The 16,508-nt window shown below is 47.1% G+C and overlaps 1 protein-coding gene across 5 annotated transcripts in view; it reads right to left on the bottom strand.

Annotated features, from left to right (window-relative positions):
• PDPK1 (3-phosphoinositide dependent protein kinase 1) overlaps positions 1-16,508 on the bottom strand; it is a 77,754-nt gene that overhangs the window by 6,203 nt on the left and 55,043 nt on the right. For all 5 annotated transcript variants that reach the window (XM_058570262.1, XM_058570261.1, XM_058570264.1 and 2 more), the window contains 6 exons: positions 15,565-15,633; positions 15,232-15,328; positions 14,048-14,221; positions 10,345-10,562; positions 1,182-1,239; positions 82-234 (listed from right to left, as the gene is read on the bottom strand). In XM_058570262.1, the coding sequence (XP_058426245.1) occupies positions 82-234; positions 1,182-1,239; positions 10,345-10,562; positions 14,048-14,221; positions 15,232-15,328; positions 15,565-15,633 (769 nt within the window). The remainder of the gene's footprint in view (positions 1-81; positions 235-1,181; positions 1,240-10,344; positions 10,563-14,047; positions 14,222-15,231; positions 15,329-15,564; positions 15,634-16,508) is intronic.

A 16,508-nucleotide genomic window follows, 5' to 3' on the forward strand; every position in this document is an offset into this window, starting at 1 on the left:
GCCACAGCACTTGGATGCTTTAAATGAAGGCACAAGGCCTATTACTACCCTGCAGAGGAGAACCCATAGGGACAAACTCACCGTGTGGACAAAGAAGGTTTTAAAATTCTTGGCCTCTGGCCGGAGTTCTTGTGACCATGGAATTTCACCTTTCAGGACTTTGTTGACAGGATCAACATAATATAAATGTGGCCCTTCTGTGAGCAGTAACTGTCGTCGTCGTGCAAATAAACCCTGATGCAAAAAAAAAAAAAAAAAAGACCCTGTTTGTCAAGGGTGCTAATAGCACTTTCTGCCGCCTCAGAGGCTGGACCATCAGACTAGCTCAGGCACAAGGACCACTGCCAGCCACCTGTCCACTCACCTGGGACAAAGAGAGCGTGCACACCTCATCCCCCACGTGGACCCAGCCACTCGGGTCAGAGAAGTGGGAAGCATTTACTGCCTGTCCTGCCTGGCCTTGGGCAGCTGGATCCCTATTTGGGGCATCTCTGCTTTGGTTGCCACGTGTGGGGGCAGCAGCACAGGCAGGCAAACGTGAGGGCTGCACACCAGCACAGGTCCCTGCTGCTGAGCCAACTCTGAGAGGCCTGCCATCAATAGTCAGGCCCAACCACGGCTCGAGCCCTCTGCTCCATCTTCACGGAGGTGCTGACAAAGCACTGTGGGTGAGGCTGAGCATGGCCGGGAATGGAGGCCAGGAGCCTGAGCTTAGAAAGGCCCATGTCAACAGATGGAGAACATCTGCAGAGTCTGGTATTTTTTGACACAAATAATCCATTTAATTAATCCATAAAACATAATAAATAATTTCAAAAACAATTCTAATGAAGTAATAGATGACTTGGCTGGGATATTAGATAGAGCTTCCTCGACTGGACAGAAACCTTGACATGGGTGAACCCAACCTCATGGAGACATCAGAACCTGGTTCCCGAGTCAGAAACGAGAGGCTGTATTTCTATTTTGCCACGGCTTACCTCTGTGGTTTCAAACAGCTTCCCCTGAATGGCTGAAATCTTCCTTAGCTATAAAATCTAGAGATGATCTCTAAAAGGGAACCAAGACGAAGGATGCTATGTGTAACAAGTTACAGCAGGAGCCCAGGAAGACCTGATCCTGAGTTAGAACTGGGAGAAAGACACAGACACACAGGAGGGAGCAGCAGTAATCCGACTTACCTTTCGCTTATCTACTGGACCCATTTTTAGTATTAAATTATTTTCTACAAACTGGTGCCTATAAAAAGAAGAAAACAAGAATGAGACACTCACATGAGAGTCAGTGACAGAAATTCTCCAAACTCCTCCCTTCAAAATAAACTTCCTGATGGCATTTGTGACCTTTGCTTGAACCAAGCCTCTCCCTTCACAGATCCACACTCACTTCAGCACCATGAGAAAACTTCAAATGTAACTTAGTATGCAAGCACCCACTGTTCTATAGAATTTTCAATCTGAATTTGGACCAGGGTCTACAGATACCAGAATTATTGCCTGCTATCACCTCTCACTTGGCAGTGTTCACACAACAAAAGCAAAGGCAGAAGGGAACTGTGCTGCAGACCTTGGCCCGTAACACATGTCCTTGTTACTTGAAACAAAGCCGGGGCAAGACGCAGAATCTCACCAAAAGGGTGGAGGCTGCTAGGAGTCAACCTCAGGACGCAGACTGCTGTTCCTAAGTCACCTCCCCAAGCTGGGACCCCCGATGCAGTGCTCAGAAACCATGGAGCAGCTTAGAGTCACAAATCCCGAAAAGACCCAAGTCAGCCTCGGTTTAAGAACGTCTTATCTGGTGTTTCTACCATAGTAATAAAGTACTTTTATTCAAATATCACAGGAATTTAGAAGAGAAAGCTTCAAATACAGGTTTTGGTTTAATACACATTATTAGCAAGTATACCTCACTTTGATTACTAGGAGTTTAAAAGAGGTTGTTTTAATGTCTACAGGTTATCTCTTTTGGTTAAAGCTAAGAGTTACTGGTTTATGTTCTGTCTGCTCTTACTGAAATTCCTGATCTGAGGTTCTACTGTAGAAACACAATGTTTTATATTTCAAAAAGGCATAAGACAACTGTCAGCCCAAACAGTGACAGTTTTACCACGTAAATATCTGAGCACATCCACACACTGCCCTGGCTCCTCGCGGGACCTAGTACACAAGCAAGAATGGCCCCGCTGGTGGAATCATGTTCTCCCACCAAGCTTAACCAGCCCCCAAGTCTGCCCAGCCTAACCCAACCAGACCAACGCCCAATCTGAGCCCCGAGTAAGCTGACGCAGCCTCATGTGGATTTTGAAAACAACTAAGAAGAATTTTAACAAAAAAAGTGCTGTGACCTATATGAGGAAAGGTGCAATACTTCGCTCTCAAGGTATTCTATTTTTTGTTTGTTTTTTGTGGGGAAGATTAGCCCTGAGCTAACATCCAATGCCACTCCGCCTCTTTTTTTTTCTGCTGAGGAAGACTGGCCCTGGGCTAATATCCGTGCCCATCTTCCTCTACTTTATATGGGACGCCGCTGCAGCATAGCTTGACAGGCGGTGCGTCGGTGCACGCCCAGGATCCGAACCTGAGAACCCCGGGCTGCTGAAGCAGAGCACAGGCACTTAATCGCTGTGCCACCGGGCAGGCCCCTCTCAGAGGTATTTTGAAACCAACCAAACAAACAAAAACAAGACTTGAAACAAAGAAAAACAATCAAGAAAATTTCTGAAAAGGAAATATAATGAGGATCTACTGCAGCACAGAAATACACAGACAAAACAATGGAGCCAAACAGAAAGCCTCTCCTAACGAACAGGCCCTATTATATAAGTACTCAATGTGTAGTAACAACTTACAAGTCAACAAGAAGACGGCTTTAATTAAATTATACGGACGGGGAGGGGGACACAATTTAAGTCCAGGCTGATTAAAGATCTCACACCAAGCCCTTCAGTTAGCCGGGCTGCTGGGCACCAGGCTGACAGCACCAGATCGCCAGGGCAGCCTGCCAGACAGGCAAAGAAGGAAGAGGCCTCATAGTGTCTCTGCAGCCTCAGGTGGATTAACACAAGAGACAGTGCAGAACGTTAAATCAAACAAGAGAAGAACTAGAAGAAAAAGAGAAGGGGATATTCATCAAGCCTAGGTGGGAGGGGTTACTTTCTAAACTGAAAACAAAACAAGTCACCAAATACAGAATAACAGACATGACTACATGAGAACAAACGGAACCTCTAAGTACAAAAATAACCAAAATTAACAAGAAAACAGGCTGGAGAAGATTTTCAGCAAATACGACCCACAAAGAGTCAACATCTGTACTCCACAGAGCATAGACGAAGTGACATATAAGGCTTAAAATCTCAACAGAAAACTGAGCAACAGGTACAAACTGGAAATTCCCCAAAGAGGAATTAAGTGACCCAAAAAATTCTCAATGGCCCTACATGAAACTGAGCCCCTGTGGTCTCCAGGTGCACACCACAGTGGTGTGTAGGCAAACGCGATGTGGATGCTGGGCAAGTGGTGTTCTCACTTGCACCAGCACCAATGGCCCTGAAATTAGGAGACTTGCTGAAAAAGCACTTTGGAAATCTATCCTAGGGAAGAAAAGAGACACAAAGATGACGAGCACAAAAGTTTACAGCAGTATCATTCATACTAGTGAAACTGAAGCCACAGCAACAGTTCAGCAACAGAACGTTCTAGCACTGTAGGGAAGCAGACAAGCCCCTTTCTTGTCCCTGCAGAGTGTGGACCCCCGAGTGACAGGTACCAGCCCCTCTGGTGCACCGACAAGCACGACCTCTCCCCCTTTCACATGGGCCTGCAAGCACACAGCCTCACCTCCGACGAGACAGAGAGCCACTGGGTCCCAGATGGTGAGAAGCCAAAGCTGGGCTCCTGACTGGATCCAATGGCTGGGGCGAAAGGAACCCACGAGGCAGGGCACCAAGGGCGTGGACAGAGACGGTCAGGAGCTCCACTATTGGCATAAACACCCCAGTCCATTCATTCAGTTAATCAACTGACTTAGAACAGGATACTAGTTATTTATCTACTTTGAAAAGTTTAAGTACTTAAAGGAATCATTTTGGTGTTTACTTCAAAAAGTGAATTCCTACTCCCTGAAGAAAACACCCCTCCCCCCAGCATAGGCACCTTTTTCTCTTGGGCAGGTGGTAGATGCCAGATGCCATCTGCAGATTCAGAGCCAAAACCAGACCTAAGTCAGACACGCCCCACTCTTAGCATGTAGACAGGGCTTTACCACAGCCTCACTTGCACACACAGCTTCTGGCTCCCCCCACACAGGTGACATTTATCATCATCTCTATATGGATGTCAACATCAGGGCTGAGGGTCTCATGACTTGCCTACAGTCATTTCACAAGGGGTAACAGTGTAAAAATCCCCCTTTTTCCTGATTCCAAAGCCAGAGTTCTCCCCTCACCCTATCATCCCACCCAGACCTCAAGAAGGCCATATTCAAGGATGCAAGCCTGGGGCCACCAGAAAGCTTGGGCCATTTCAGGGCACAGCCACCCCGAGGAGAGCTGAGTAAGGCTGCCAGAGTCCCGATGTGGCCCTCCTGACCACCTCAGGAGGGCTCTTCACGCTTTGCTTCTAGGCAGGCAAGGGAGGACCAAGTGGCCATGCTGGTTTGCTCTAAAAGCCAGCTCTCAGTGGGAATGCAAACTGGTACAGCCACTATGGAAAACAGTATGGAGATTTCTCAAAAAATTAAAAATAGATATACCATATGACCCGGCTATCCTACTACTGGGTATACAAAGAACTTGAAATCAACAATTCAAAGAGACTTATACAACTCTATGTTCATCGCAGCATTATTCACAATAGCCAAGACATGGAAGTGCCCATCAACTGATGAATGGATAAAGAAGATGTGGCAGGGGTTGGCTCCATGGTGTAGTGGTTAAGTTCGGCATGTTCCACGTTGGCAGCCCAGGTTCGCAGGTTCGGATCCTGGGCAGGGACCTACACCACTAGTCAGCCACACTGTGGTGGCAACCCACATATAAAGTAGAGGGACACTGGCACAGATGTCAGCTCAGGGCTAATCTTCCTCAAGTAAAAAATGAGGAGGATTGGGGGCCAGCCCAGTGGTGTGTTGGTTAAGTTCAGTGTGCTCTGCTTTGGAGGCCTGGGGTTTGCAGGTTCAGATCCCCGGCCCAGACCTACACCACTCATCAAGCCATGCTGTGGCAGCGTCCCACATACAAAATAGGGCAAGACTGGCACAGATGGGCACAGATGTTAGCTCCGGACCACTCTTCCTCAAGGAAAAAGAGGAAGACTGGCAACAGGTATTAGCTCAGTGCCAATCTTCCTCACAAAAAAACAAAAACAAAAACAAAAACAAACGAGGAAGACTGGCAACAGATGTTAGCTCAGGGCTAATCTTCCTCAGGGAAAAGAAAAAAAAGAAGATGTGGTGTATATGTATAATGGAATACTACTCAGCCATAAAAAAAGACAAAATCATCCCATTTGCAACAACATGGATGGACCCTGATAGTATTATGCTAAGCAAAATAAGCCAGACAGAGAAAGACAAACACCATATGATTTCACTCATATGTGGAAGATAAACTAACACGTGGACAAAGAGAACAGATTAGTGGTTACCAGAGGGGAAGGAAGTTGGGGGGTGAGCATAAGTGGTAAAAGGGTACATATATATGGTAATTTACAAATAATAATGTACAAATGAAATTTCACAATGTTATAAACTATTATGACCTCAACAAAATTTTAAAAAATGTTTATTAAAGCATGTGCTATACATGGGGGAAAAAAAAGCCAGCTCTCAAACCTTCAGGTCTTGGGACTCCTTTACACTCTTAAACTTTATGGAAGACGCCAAAGAGCTTTCCTTTATTTGGGTTACATTCATCAATATTTACATATGAGACATTAAAGCAGACAATTTCAAATAGTTAATTCATTAAAAAACAATAATAAATCTGTTATATTATTCTTTAAAAAATAACTTTTTTTCCAAAACAAAGATAATTAATGAGAAGCATGACACTGCTATACATTTTGCAAATCTCTTTACTATCTGGCTTCACAGAAGAGAGCTGATTCTTGTATCTGCCTCTGCCTTCACTCTACTGTGATGTGTTGTCTGGGCTGAAGTACATGAAGGAATCAGCCTCACTCAGATCTAAGTAGTTGGAACAGGGAGGAATATGTTAATAGCCTTTTCAGATATTTGTGGGCATTCCTCTTTGATACTACACCCAAACTCGACAAGTGTAGTTTCTTCAAGTTAGCTGTCACGTGGACTCTCAATCCCCAACAATGAATTTCTCATGCTCTGTGACATTAGAATCTTCTACCCTGTGCTTTGAAGAGATCTTCCACCCTCGCATGATTTTACAGTGCCATACATCGGTCATCTGGAAGATAGTGGTTTGCTGAGTTATGGAGAATTTCCAAATGTTGAAAAATTTCATTCTACACTATCAACAAATCAATTCATTAATATCACTACCTATCTCCTCAAAAAAGTCTTTAAGTATGGGGAAGATGTCAAGCTCACAGTGATGGATAAAGTTTCCTAAAATTCTAATTTTCACTTGAGGTTTTGATTTTATCATTGGTTACAAATACTGGCAGTTGTTTTCCTTGAAGTGACAGGCTCGTTCTATTTCTTTTCCAGAAAAATATCAGCAAAATAGCCAAGTCTGAATAACCATAGTTTGTCAAACTTTCCAGTGAAAACGGTCTTCTATGAAAAGAGTAGCTAGTTTAGCTCCCAATGCAAACCATCACACAAGTGCTTTTCTTGAGATGACTGTCACCCTTGGGTTGGCAGCAGAAGTGTTTTACACATACTTACCATTTCATTATACAGAATGTTAATAAAATCAGTAATTTTTAATGACTACTCATAAGTGAGACCGGCTTTTCTTTTTTCCCTGTGAGCATGTGGCTGTGAAGAACTCAGGTCTTCCAGCACCGTTTGGGGCCACAACCTGGATTTGCGATCTGGCAATGGCACTGTTACCTACCACTGCTTCTGCACCCTCCGTGCACATGTCAACACATCTGTTCCAGAACAAACCATGAGATTCAAGAGGTGCTCCACACTGATGGTTTCGGCACCACTTGTGCTTACTGCCAAGCACTCAGGCAAAAGAATATCTTCTTTGATGGTAAGTTGGAGTTGATAACAGATGAATGCAAGCAAAGCAGCAAGCCTAGTGTAGTCCGCAGATTCATCCACTTGTAAGACAAAAGTGCAGCTCAGCAGTAGAGATACCCACCCCTCTGCATGTCCGCAGCCACAGCTTTAATCCCGCAAATTCCTCTATGGGAGACAGGCAGTGCCGGGATTTCTCTCACAGACTTTCATCCAGCAGGCACTCAGCCTTGTCAATGGCCCGAGGCTTTTTCGTCTCTCAGCTCACAAGTGCACTTCTCTAGCCTTGACAATATAACTTCTCTATAAGATGCTTCAGGCGCTTTTTAATGCTTGGCTTTGAAAGACCTCATCACATGTACGTTTAAAATATTCAATTCCTTTACCTTTAAAACTCTGAATGATTGGTCTCAAACTGATGCTGCAACTTAACTGGCACCATAATAGTATGCAAAAACGTTCTGTTCACAGACACAAAATGGCGCATCTAGAAAGCCAAGAAAAGGTAGCTATTGTCCTATTTTTGTTTTATATTTACAGTTTTGCCGAGTTTCTCTGGAGTAGATTACTCCCTCCCATGAGTCAGAGAACTCTCTGATATGTCCGTGTCTTGTTTTTAGCATCTTTAGACTTAGGTGGTGCTCTGTGGATTGAGAAAGCAAGTCTCCCTTTTTAAGTCAATGAGCCATACTTAAATAAGAAAAATATATTATAAATGTTGTTTTATTTTAGAATATATATCATTAAAATCTAAAATAACAGTTTCAGATAATATTTAGAAAAGTTTTTGAGAAATTTCTTAATATTACTACAAAACAACTCAACAAAGTGTACTTACTTCTTGTTGTATTTCCAGGTAGGCACAAGGAAAGCTTCAGGATTTCAAAGCAATAATTTATTGAATGATACCAAGTTACAGTAATTATAGCAGGTTATAACAGAAGACAGCTAGTAACAGCCCAGCAGAAATACTGAAAACTTATTAATCTCTAAAAATGCACATATTTATACCATAAACCTATGGTATAGATAGATTTAGAAGATTCAAAAAACACAAGAAAAGGGGCTGGCCCAGTGGCGCAGTGGTTAAGTGCGCGTGCTCCGCTTCAGTGGCCCGGGGTTCACAGGTTCGGATCCCAGGCGTAGACGGACTCACCACTTGTCAAGCCATACTGTGGTGGCATCCCATATAAAGTAGAAGAAGATGGGCATGGATGTTAGCCCAGGGCCAATCTTCCTCAGCAAAAAGAGGAGGATTAGCATCGGATGTTAACTCAGGGCTACTCTTCCTCACAAAAAAAAAAAAAAAAAAAAAAAGACAAGAAAATACACATTCCATTAGCCTTATGTTCATAGAAAATACGAGTGAAAAAAGCAAATATCATCTTAGTGTTATTACAAAATTAGCATTATGGTCCATGGGTCATACATTGAGAACCACTGTTCTAAAGAACAAAGTGCCTGACAGATCTCCCACTGGCCAAATAAGAGATGCCTCAAGCTTTCTGTAGTCACTAGCTTCCAAACGGGCCTGAATCTGGAGGAAAGGGAAGCCAACTTGGAACAAAAAGAGAGCAGGCAAGAGGCTGCACGTCGTGACTTGCCACCAGTTGCTCTGTCCTGCCCAGAACTGCAGGCTGAAGGGTCTGGGCCACCCAGGGCCTCTGAAAACACCCCTGGCAGAGGCATGCAGATCTTCTGGGGCATTACCTATGTGCCTGCAGCAGCACTTCTCCATCGTGCTCTGCTCCCCGCCCAGCCTGAGGGGAGGACACAGCAGGCCCTTCTTAGGGATCACTACTCCCATTGCGTAGGCCCAGGAAGCTCCCACACGACCCAGTGCACAGACCTGCTTGGAGCGTATGGCCTAGCAGTGCTCAAACTGTTTTGATCAGAGCCCCTTCCCTCTTGCTCAGTACATATTAATACTCCTAGTAATGCTACTTTAGAAAATATAAACTCCCAAGAAGTGGGAGATTATTTCAGTTGGCCAACATCTACACTCACTTTTTCTAGAGATAATAATTTCTAATGGTACAAAATCCTAGCTTCATCTACATGCTGCTTTTCCTCTGCACCTCACCTCCTCCTTGCTCTCACTCTTCCAAACAACCGCTCCTAAATCCCATGTCTTCTCTCTTGCCTGGCCGAGCCCTCAAATCCTGCTCTGCCTTCTTCCTTCCATCTCCACATATCTCCTACCCCAACACAACTTCCCGAAAGACACCGCCCCACCCCTAATCTCCAGCTCCTCTCTGCCCATGCGGAAGATGACACCATAAAAATGCGTGAAGAAAATGTCAGGGTGCAGAAGCTCTTCTCAACATGACCAAGACAGAAAACAGAAAATAAATACACAGACAGGTTTGACTTTGTAAGAATTTGCAACTTCCACACAAAAACACACACACACAGACTGAAGAGAGAAACTGAAGACAAATGTTTACAAAATATATAACAGAGAAATATTCTTCATATCTATGGCTCTTAAAAGTCAATTTTAAAAAGATGCAAGACATAAAAGAAAAATAGTTAAAGGACACAAAGTACCTTGAAAAAATAAATACAAATGACCAATGAACACAGAAGATGTTTGCCTCAACAAGAATACAAAAGCAAATTCACACGGGCCCATTTTTAGAGCATCAAAACACTCAGGCAAGACCACTGGGAAATGGGGTTCTCAGGCACCGCAGACACACAGCCCCGCCTTCTTAAATGTGCACCCCTCACTCCACCTGCCACCCCAAGATTTCACCTTAAAAGAAATATTCAGACAAGTGGGAAAAGCTATGTACAAAGGATGATTTATGACACCAAAAACTCCAGAACACCCCAACCGTCTCCTCTCAGGGCAGCGGTTATTTAAATCATGGTGAATCCATGCTGGAACACGGATGTGGCATGCCCGGCCCACTGAGCCCCAAGGGCCAGAGCCCTGACAGTCCCAAACCCACTACCCCCCACCCCGGGCCAATGCCTACCAATACCCATTTCCAGTTGGACCCTTTGCAGAGCGTTAAAGGCTGTTGTGGGAGGCGTGAGGCGGCGCGAAGCCTTTACAAGCAGCGGTGACAAAGACGAGGTGCCTGGCTCTCAGTTTCCCACGTCTCAAGTCCCCATGTGTTCCGCTCTGTGTTTCTAAATGGAGCACTGCTTCTGTCTACAAATTCTTACCAAGGGTTTCCACTGGCCTGCTTCTCCAATAATAACCTCTTCTCATCTTCAGAAAACTGTAAGTCCAGTTCAAAAGAATTAGTGTCCAGGTCATGGATATACTGCTCGATGTTGCTGCCCGCCCTCTGTGGCAGAGCTGCGTCCGAGGCAGACAGGGAGTGGGAGGAGGATGACGATGACACCTGCATGCAGCCAAACTGGCTCAGGAGATTGTCGTACTGCACAGAGAAGAAGAAAAAGTGAGAACACTGCCTTCATTCTCCCTGTGGCCCAAAGATCCAGACACACACTGACCTATCTTACACCCAGCAAGCTCACACCCTGAAGGCCCCAAGGCCCCCCTGGGAGATGAGCCACAGAGCTCAGCCCAGCTCTGTTTCTCCTGGTAAGTGTGGGCAGCTGATTTCTCCTCCACAGGACAGCTGGCCACTGAACAGGGCAAGGCTGGATCCTGCCTGGTCTGGATTCCCTTTCTGATGGGAACATCAGAAGATGTTTGCCCCAGAGAAGGGCTGACCTTCAGTCATCATCTCCAGAAGGTGAGACCTGGGACCTGGAACCTACTGACCTCTGCAAGCCCCTATGTTGCCCCGACTAGAGGAGGGGTTGGGACACCTGCTGGGAAGAGGAGGGACAGGATGCGCGTGGCCCCACAGGATCCACCCACAGGATCCACCTCCCAGGCGCAGAGGCTCGGTGGCAAGACCCTTGAAGCTCCGGCGCCCTCTCCTTTGGTCCCTGTGCACTCAAACACTCCTAGGGCCACTGACCAGGCCAGAGAGCCTCCAGCAAAGAGCTGGGGGGAATGGTCACCCTGGACAGACTGTCCCCCACGGCTGCAGGCCCCACGGCTGCAGGCCCCACACCTGAGCCCCACCATGGCTAGCAACAAGGGAAAAGAAAAGGTGCCACCAGCAACAGGCGGGAGGATAGTGCAGCACATCCTTCCAAGTCCCCTGTACCTCCAGTAAGGTCCTGGCCACCACCTACAGAGGTCCTGCAGACCCTGTGCCCACCCTCCTCACTTGCTGCCCTGAGCAGCCCTCTCCCACATGCTCACACAGCACCGACAACAGCCTCAGCCCCACCTTGCTGGTCCTAGGTGGGAGTGACCCCAGGACACTCCCGAGGCCCCTTTGTCTAAGACCTTGTTGTGGTGCATTCTCCACTTCCTCTCTGAGGACTCTCGGGGCCAAGGCCACCTCTATGCGGCGTCTGTTTACAGAGGCTTCCATGAGGCCCCTGGGTGCCTCAACGAGCCTATGAAGCCAGTGAGATGGCTGTTACCATCAACCCATTTCTGAAATGGGGAAATTGAAGCTCAGAACTGGCCCAAGATTAAACCCAACTGGCCAATACCAAATTCAGAACCAGTCCTCTGCGTCCTTCCAATGCAGTGGCTGCCCTGCTTCCATCGCAGACCTGTAGGGCTTACTAGCTGTTGGCTTACTGCCACAACCACCGGAATCATTTGCTGGGTGATTCCTGTCCTGGGGGCTCCACTGTACTGTTCCCATGGAAAGCTCCAGATGCTCTATTTCTGCTCTCTACTCTTCTCCCTTTAGCAGCACCTAGTTCAGACCCGCAGCACAAAACCCAGGCCCAGAAACGACACGTGACGAGGGGTGGCACTGGGTTGGAGTGGAAGTGCTCACCAACGCATTGCGAGGAAACTCCTGATCATGCTGGTCCAACATTGACCCTTCTCCAAGGAGCCACACCTGCGCAGCTCACGCAGAGTCCCACCACCAGCATTACCATCAGCCACCAGCGGGGTACCAGGAACACGGAAGAGAACAAAGCACCTGCTCTCGTCATTCCCTGAATAAAGACATGCTGCAGCTCCTCGCCCTCAGGCGGAAGCCCCCTTCCTGCTGAAAAAGACACTGGACTCTCCAGGAGCCTCTCTGGAGAGACTGCCCCGCTCCATGATGCGCTGTCAACACCTGCAGGAAGGGAGCGCCTCCTGGAGCAGGTTTCCTCTGTATCTGACACCTTTCCAGGTCCAAGTCTTTTTGAAGGCTCACTAACTGTCCAAATGTGAATCTGGTGTAGGGAGCTCTGCCTGAGTACTTTCCAAGGCTTTCAAACCACACAGCTTTTCAAGCTGAGGATGAACCATCTAACAAAAAGTAAGCTGTTAACACATGAAGCCAGTTTTAAATCAGCAACACGTAGGTACCAAGAAGCCAGAGGTCTCAACATGGCAAATGCGATGAAACAGCAGACAGAGAGCCTGCAAAAGACACTCCAGTGTGCACACACACACACACACGCCACATGAAGCTGAGCTCCCCGGGCATTGAGAGCCCAGACAACCAGGGCCTACGAGGCTCCTTCAGAGCTTGGCGGGCAGAGTGAACTGTTTCCCTGGGACACCCCTACCAAAGACACTGGAGCCCCGACCCGGTCCTGCTGGCCATGACTCAGGAATGACATCAGGGCTGAGGATGGCACCTAGGGCCGGCGGAGGGAGTCCTGGGGCTGAGTGCTCTCAGTCTGCATGCATGGAGGCTGGGGACGGCCATGGCCACCGTGGAGGGAAGCAGGTCAGAAGAGCAAGACAGCTCTCTACATCTGGCTCTATTCAAGTCTGCGCACAAAGGATATTTCAGGACAAAAAAGGGGGTGTGTCGCTTACCACAGTAGGCAGGAGACACAGGGAGCTCCTGGTCTCAAAGAGGTGATACCAGTAGTGATTTAACTTAGCTTTAGGTGACTTTTAGATAAAATCTAGAATTCCCCAGTCAACTAAAGTGGGACTCTATATATGATAATTGGCTAGAATAAGCCACAATGACAGAAATCAAACCAGAAGAATGGACTATCTGTGATACTAAAGACACTGGAAATCGTGTTTAGATACGGGAGTCATGGTGGAGGTGATGAGGGAGCAACAGACTGCCCAGCAGTTGATAACTGAAGGTGGCTGATGGGTACCTGCAGCTCACTGTACTCCTCTGTTCCCTTCCATATCTTTCACATCTTCCAAAAGGAAAGCTTCAAGAACAAAGGACACTTAAGACCCTACGTCTGAAGTCAAGCCAGTGACTGCAGCTTCCCAGAAACCCCAGGGTGCCACACCTCTCAGGCCTGTGCCATAGTCTCTACTTCTCTCAGGCACTAAAAGCCGACAGTGACCAGTGTCCACCCTCAATGCCACGTCTCCATAACATTCAAAGCAGCAGCACCCTGGGCTTCTCTCGGAAAGATCAGAAACATTCCAGAATGTCTTTAGACACAACACACAATTATAAAGGCGCCAGCCAAAAGCAGAAGACAAGCCCACCAGGAGACTCAGTGTCCAGGAGCCGTGGAGGGTGTTGTTCCCACTGGCTCTAGACTCCTCCCACCCAACATCTAGATCTAGTTCGACCCATTTGGGTGAAAATTAACTAGAGGAAATGAGAAAAAGGGACTTGCCCACTCCAGAGCCTGGTGATCTGCACTTGGGGCAGACGTATAGATAGATGGAAGCCTTACTGGCCCGTCTAGGTGAGAGACTCAGACTTGGGGCCACCACAAAGTGTCCAACTACCAACAGATCTATGCTGGCTTCCCCTTTAGCCACCCATCCTATGAATCGGGGTCCTGTGGCTTGTGGGTACAAACTCCCTGTGCACAGAGGAACCAATTGCACACAGCATGACAAGCAGAACTCATCTTTGCCTGGGCTGTTCCCGACACACGTGAGCCAGCTTACGTTTCCATAGCAGTCTTCGTCATCTTCTGACATGGCTGGTAAGTAAGCTGTGAGCTTTGGAGGCGTCTGATGGTGCAGATTCTCCCACGTGATGGACTCAAAGAATGGATGGGCTTTCAGAGGGCCGTATCCTTCCATTTCTTCACAGCCTAATCGCTTTGTGGCATCTAAAACCTTAAACAAAAGTCGAGACAAGTCAGTGTTAGGGTTAAAAAGTAATTCTGACAAAAAACATTCTTTTTGAGTAGTTCTTTTCAATTTTCACCATCTCCTGGAAATAGGAAGGGCACCGTGGCCCATCCACCAGAGCCCACAGCGGACCAGGGACCACAGAGTCACCCTCAGGGGCTCCTTCACTTCTCTCATCTCTGTCCCTTCCCCTCTCACAAGTGAAAATGAATCACAACCTCAAAATTTAATGAACAGCAGCAAGTATTCTTTTAAAATATACAGTTAAAGATCCTAAAACAAACAAACAAAAATGAACTACTGACATTAAGAACAAAGAGAACGAAGAACTCGTCTGGACGGTAAGCTATCACAGATGGGAATAAAGTGCCCCGTCTCCCTCCAGTGCTTGATCTCAAAGGGTCTCCTCCAGAATTCGGCTGCACACTCACCCCACCCCCAGAGGATCAAGCACACCCCCCCACGGAGGCAGGACCGACCCTGCTCCCCCGAGATCAGTTAAGTGAAGGTCTAGAGCCAAGGCACCCCAGGGGCAGGGATGCTGCAGTTTCTAGAACATAAACGGACAAACGTGTCCTGGTAAATCTGTTTACCTTTGTCATATTACCTGGGTTGATCTTTAAAACCTTCACGTAGCTGACTCTAAAGGTGATATTCACAGATGTCACTAAGTAGGATTTACAGCCATCTGCCATTGTAACACACCCAGGTGCTCCATCAAGTAACTTAAAATGCTATGTATGTTGATGAGCAAATGCAAAATGATACAGTAATTTCCTGTCTTTTTAAGGTCAAGAATCAGTCATTTGGAAATTGAAAAGGCCTTATAATGAATGAAATAGAAGATACGAACCTATCTACCACCACTATCACCCCTCAAACACCCTCTGATTAAACACAAGTGCCTCCAGGAAAGCCCCTCTGACCACAGGTCCAGAGGGACTCAGGGTGTGGCTATCAGATCACCTTACCAGAAGAAAATTCAAAATATTTACCAAAAGTTTTTCCACAAGGTCTCTTGCCTTAGGGAAGAATTTCTCAGGAAAGTCATATTCCAACTTAATGATCTTCTGAAATATGAGATACTCGTTTCTGTAAAATAAGAAAAACCATCATTCCAGGCAAGGTCACACAAACCTCCCCAGTGCAGAGCTGTACCTTTCCTGGGACGGTGGTCTCCCTCTCCCCGCAAAGAGCTGCTGTGTTCACTCAAGAATCATCATGAAAGTTCCTCTCCACCTTTGCCCAGACCCTGGGACTGCCCCCTCCCACTTCCCTTGTCAGGCTGCTGTGATGGGCTGGGTGGACGGGGGAGAGCAGTCTCTTACCCGGCTCGGAATGGTGGCAGTCCTGCCACAAGCTGGTATATTATGCATCCGAGAGCCCAAAGGTCTGAACTTTAAGGGAGGGAAAAAACAAAGAAGAATGACATTTGTAAAATTTCAGTGACAAGCACATTTCACTCCTATCCTGTCTGTTCACACCACCCTATTTCAGCCTCCAATCTACTTCTCTCCTTTAGAACCATGTCAGTGTGAGGGTGGGAACCTGCTCCAGGCCATTCTCTAGGGGCCTCCCTGGGGACCTGGGGGCAGAGGATGCCGCACACAGCAGACACCACTGGACCAGGCCATGCAGCCAGCCTCACAGCTCTGGCACCTCCATCAGGGGCTACCAACTTCCTCACAGGCCCAATCTGGTCCTGAAGAGGGAGCAGAAGTCACTCCTGACTACAACAGAAAAGCACCTTTTTCCAGTGCCGGGGGTGGGGGTGGGGGGTGGTTGGGGGGCCTGAAAGGGCTTGTCCATGTCATTGGCAGATTGATAATGCTAAGAATAAACTCAGATTCTCTCATAACTCACTCAGTGTTTGCCCCCAGGACACAGACACAAGCACACGTATGCCAAGGAGCCAAATCAGACAATCCAAAGGACGTGCACAAAGCAAGCTTTCTCCTTCCCTTGTCAGACTCGCTGTGCAAAGCCCTACCCCTCCTTTATAAACATTTTGATTATAGTTTAAAAGAAACACACTGCAGTTCTGAAGTGCCCTAAGTTGTTTCTAGAACCAGCTGGCATGGACCCTGGAGGGGCTGCTCTCCTCGCCCTTGATGTCACCCCCAACCCCGCCCTGCTCTCCTTCATTCTCTTTCCTCAGTGCCATCTCAGAGCTCAGGCTGAGATCCACTTTGCATATTTTATTTCCCCTGGAAGATCTGCATTCTATTCCCAGCTCAGCCCTATGAAAGCACTAAGATGCAACCTCGCCCCA

Source organism: Diceros bicornis, chromosome 26, assembly GCF_020826845.1.
Source record: "Diceros bicornis minor isolate mBicDic1 chromosome 26, mDicBic1.mat.cur, whole genome shotgun sequence".
In the NCBI taxonomy this organism is placed as follows: Eukaryota; Metazoa; Chordata; class Mammalia; order Perissodactyla; family Rhinocerotidae; genus Diceros; species Diceros bicornis.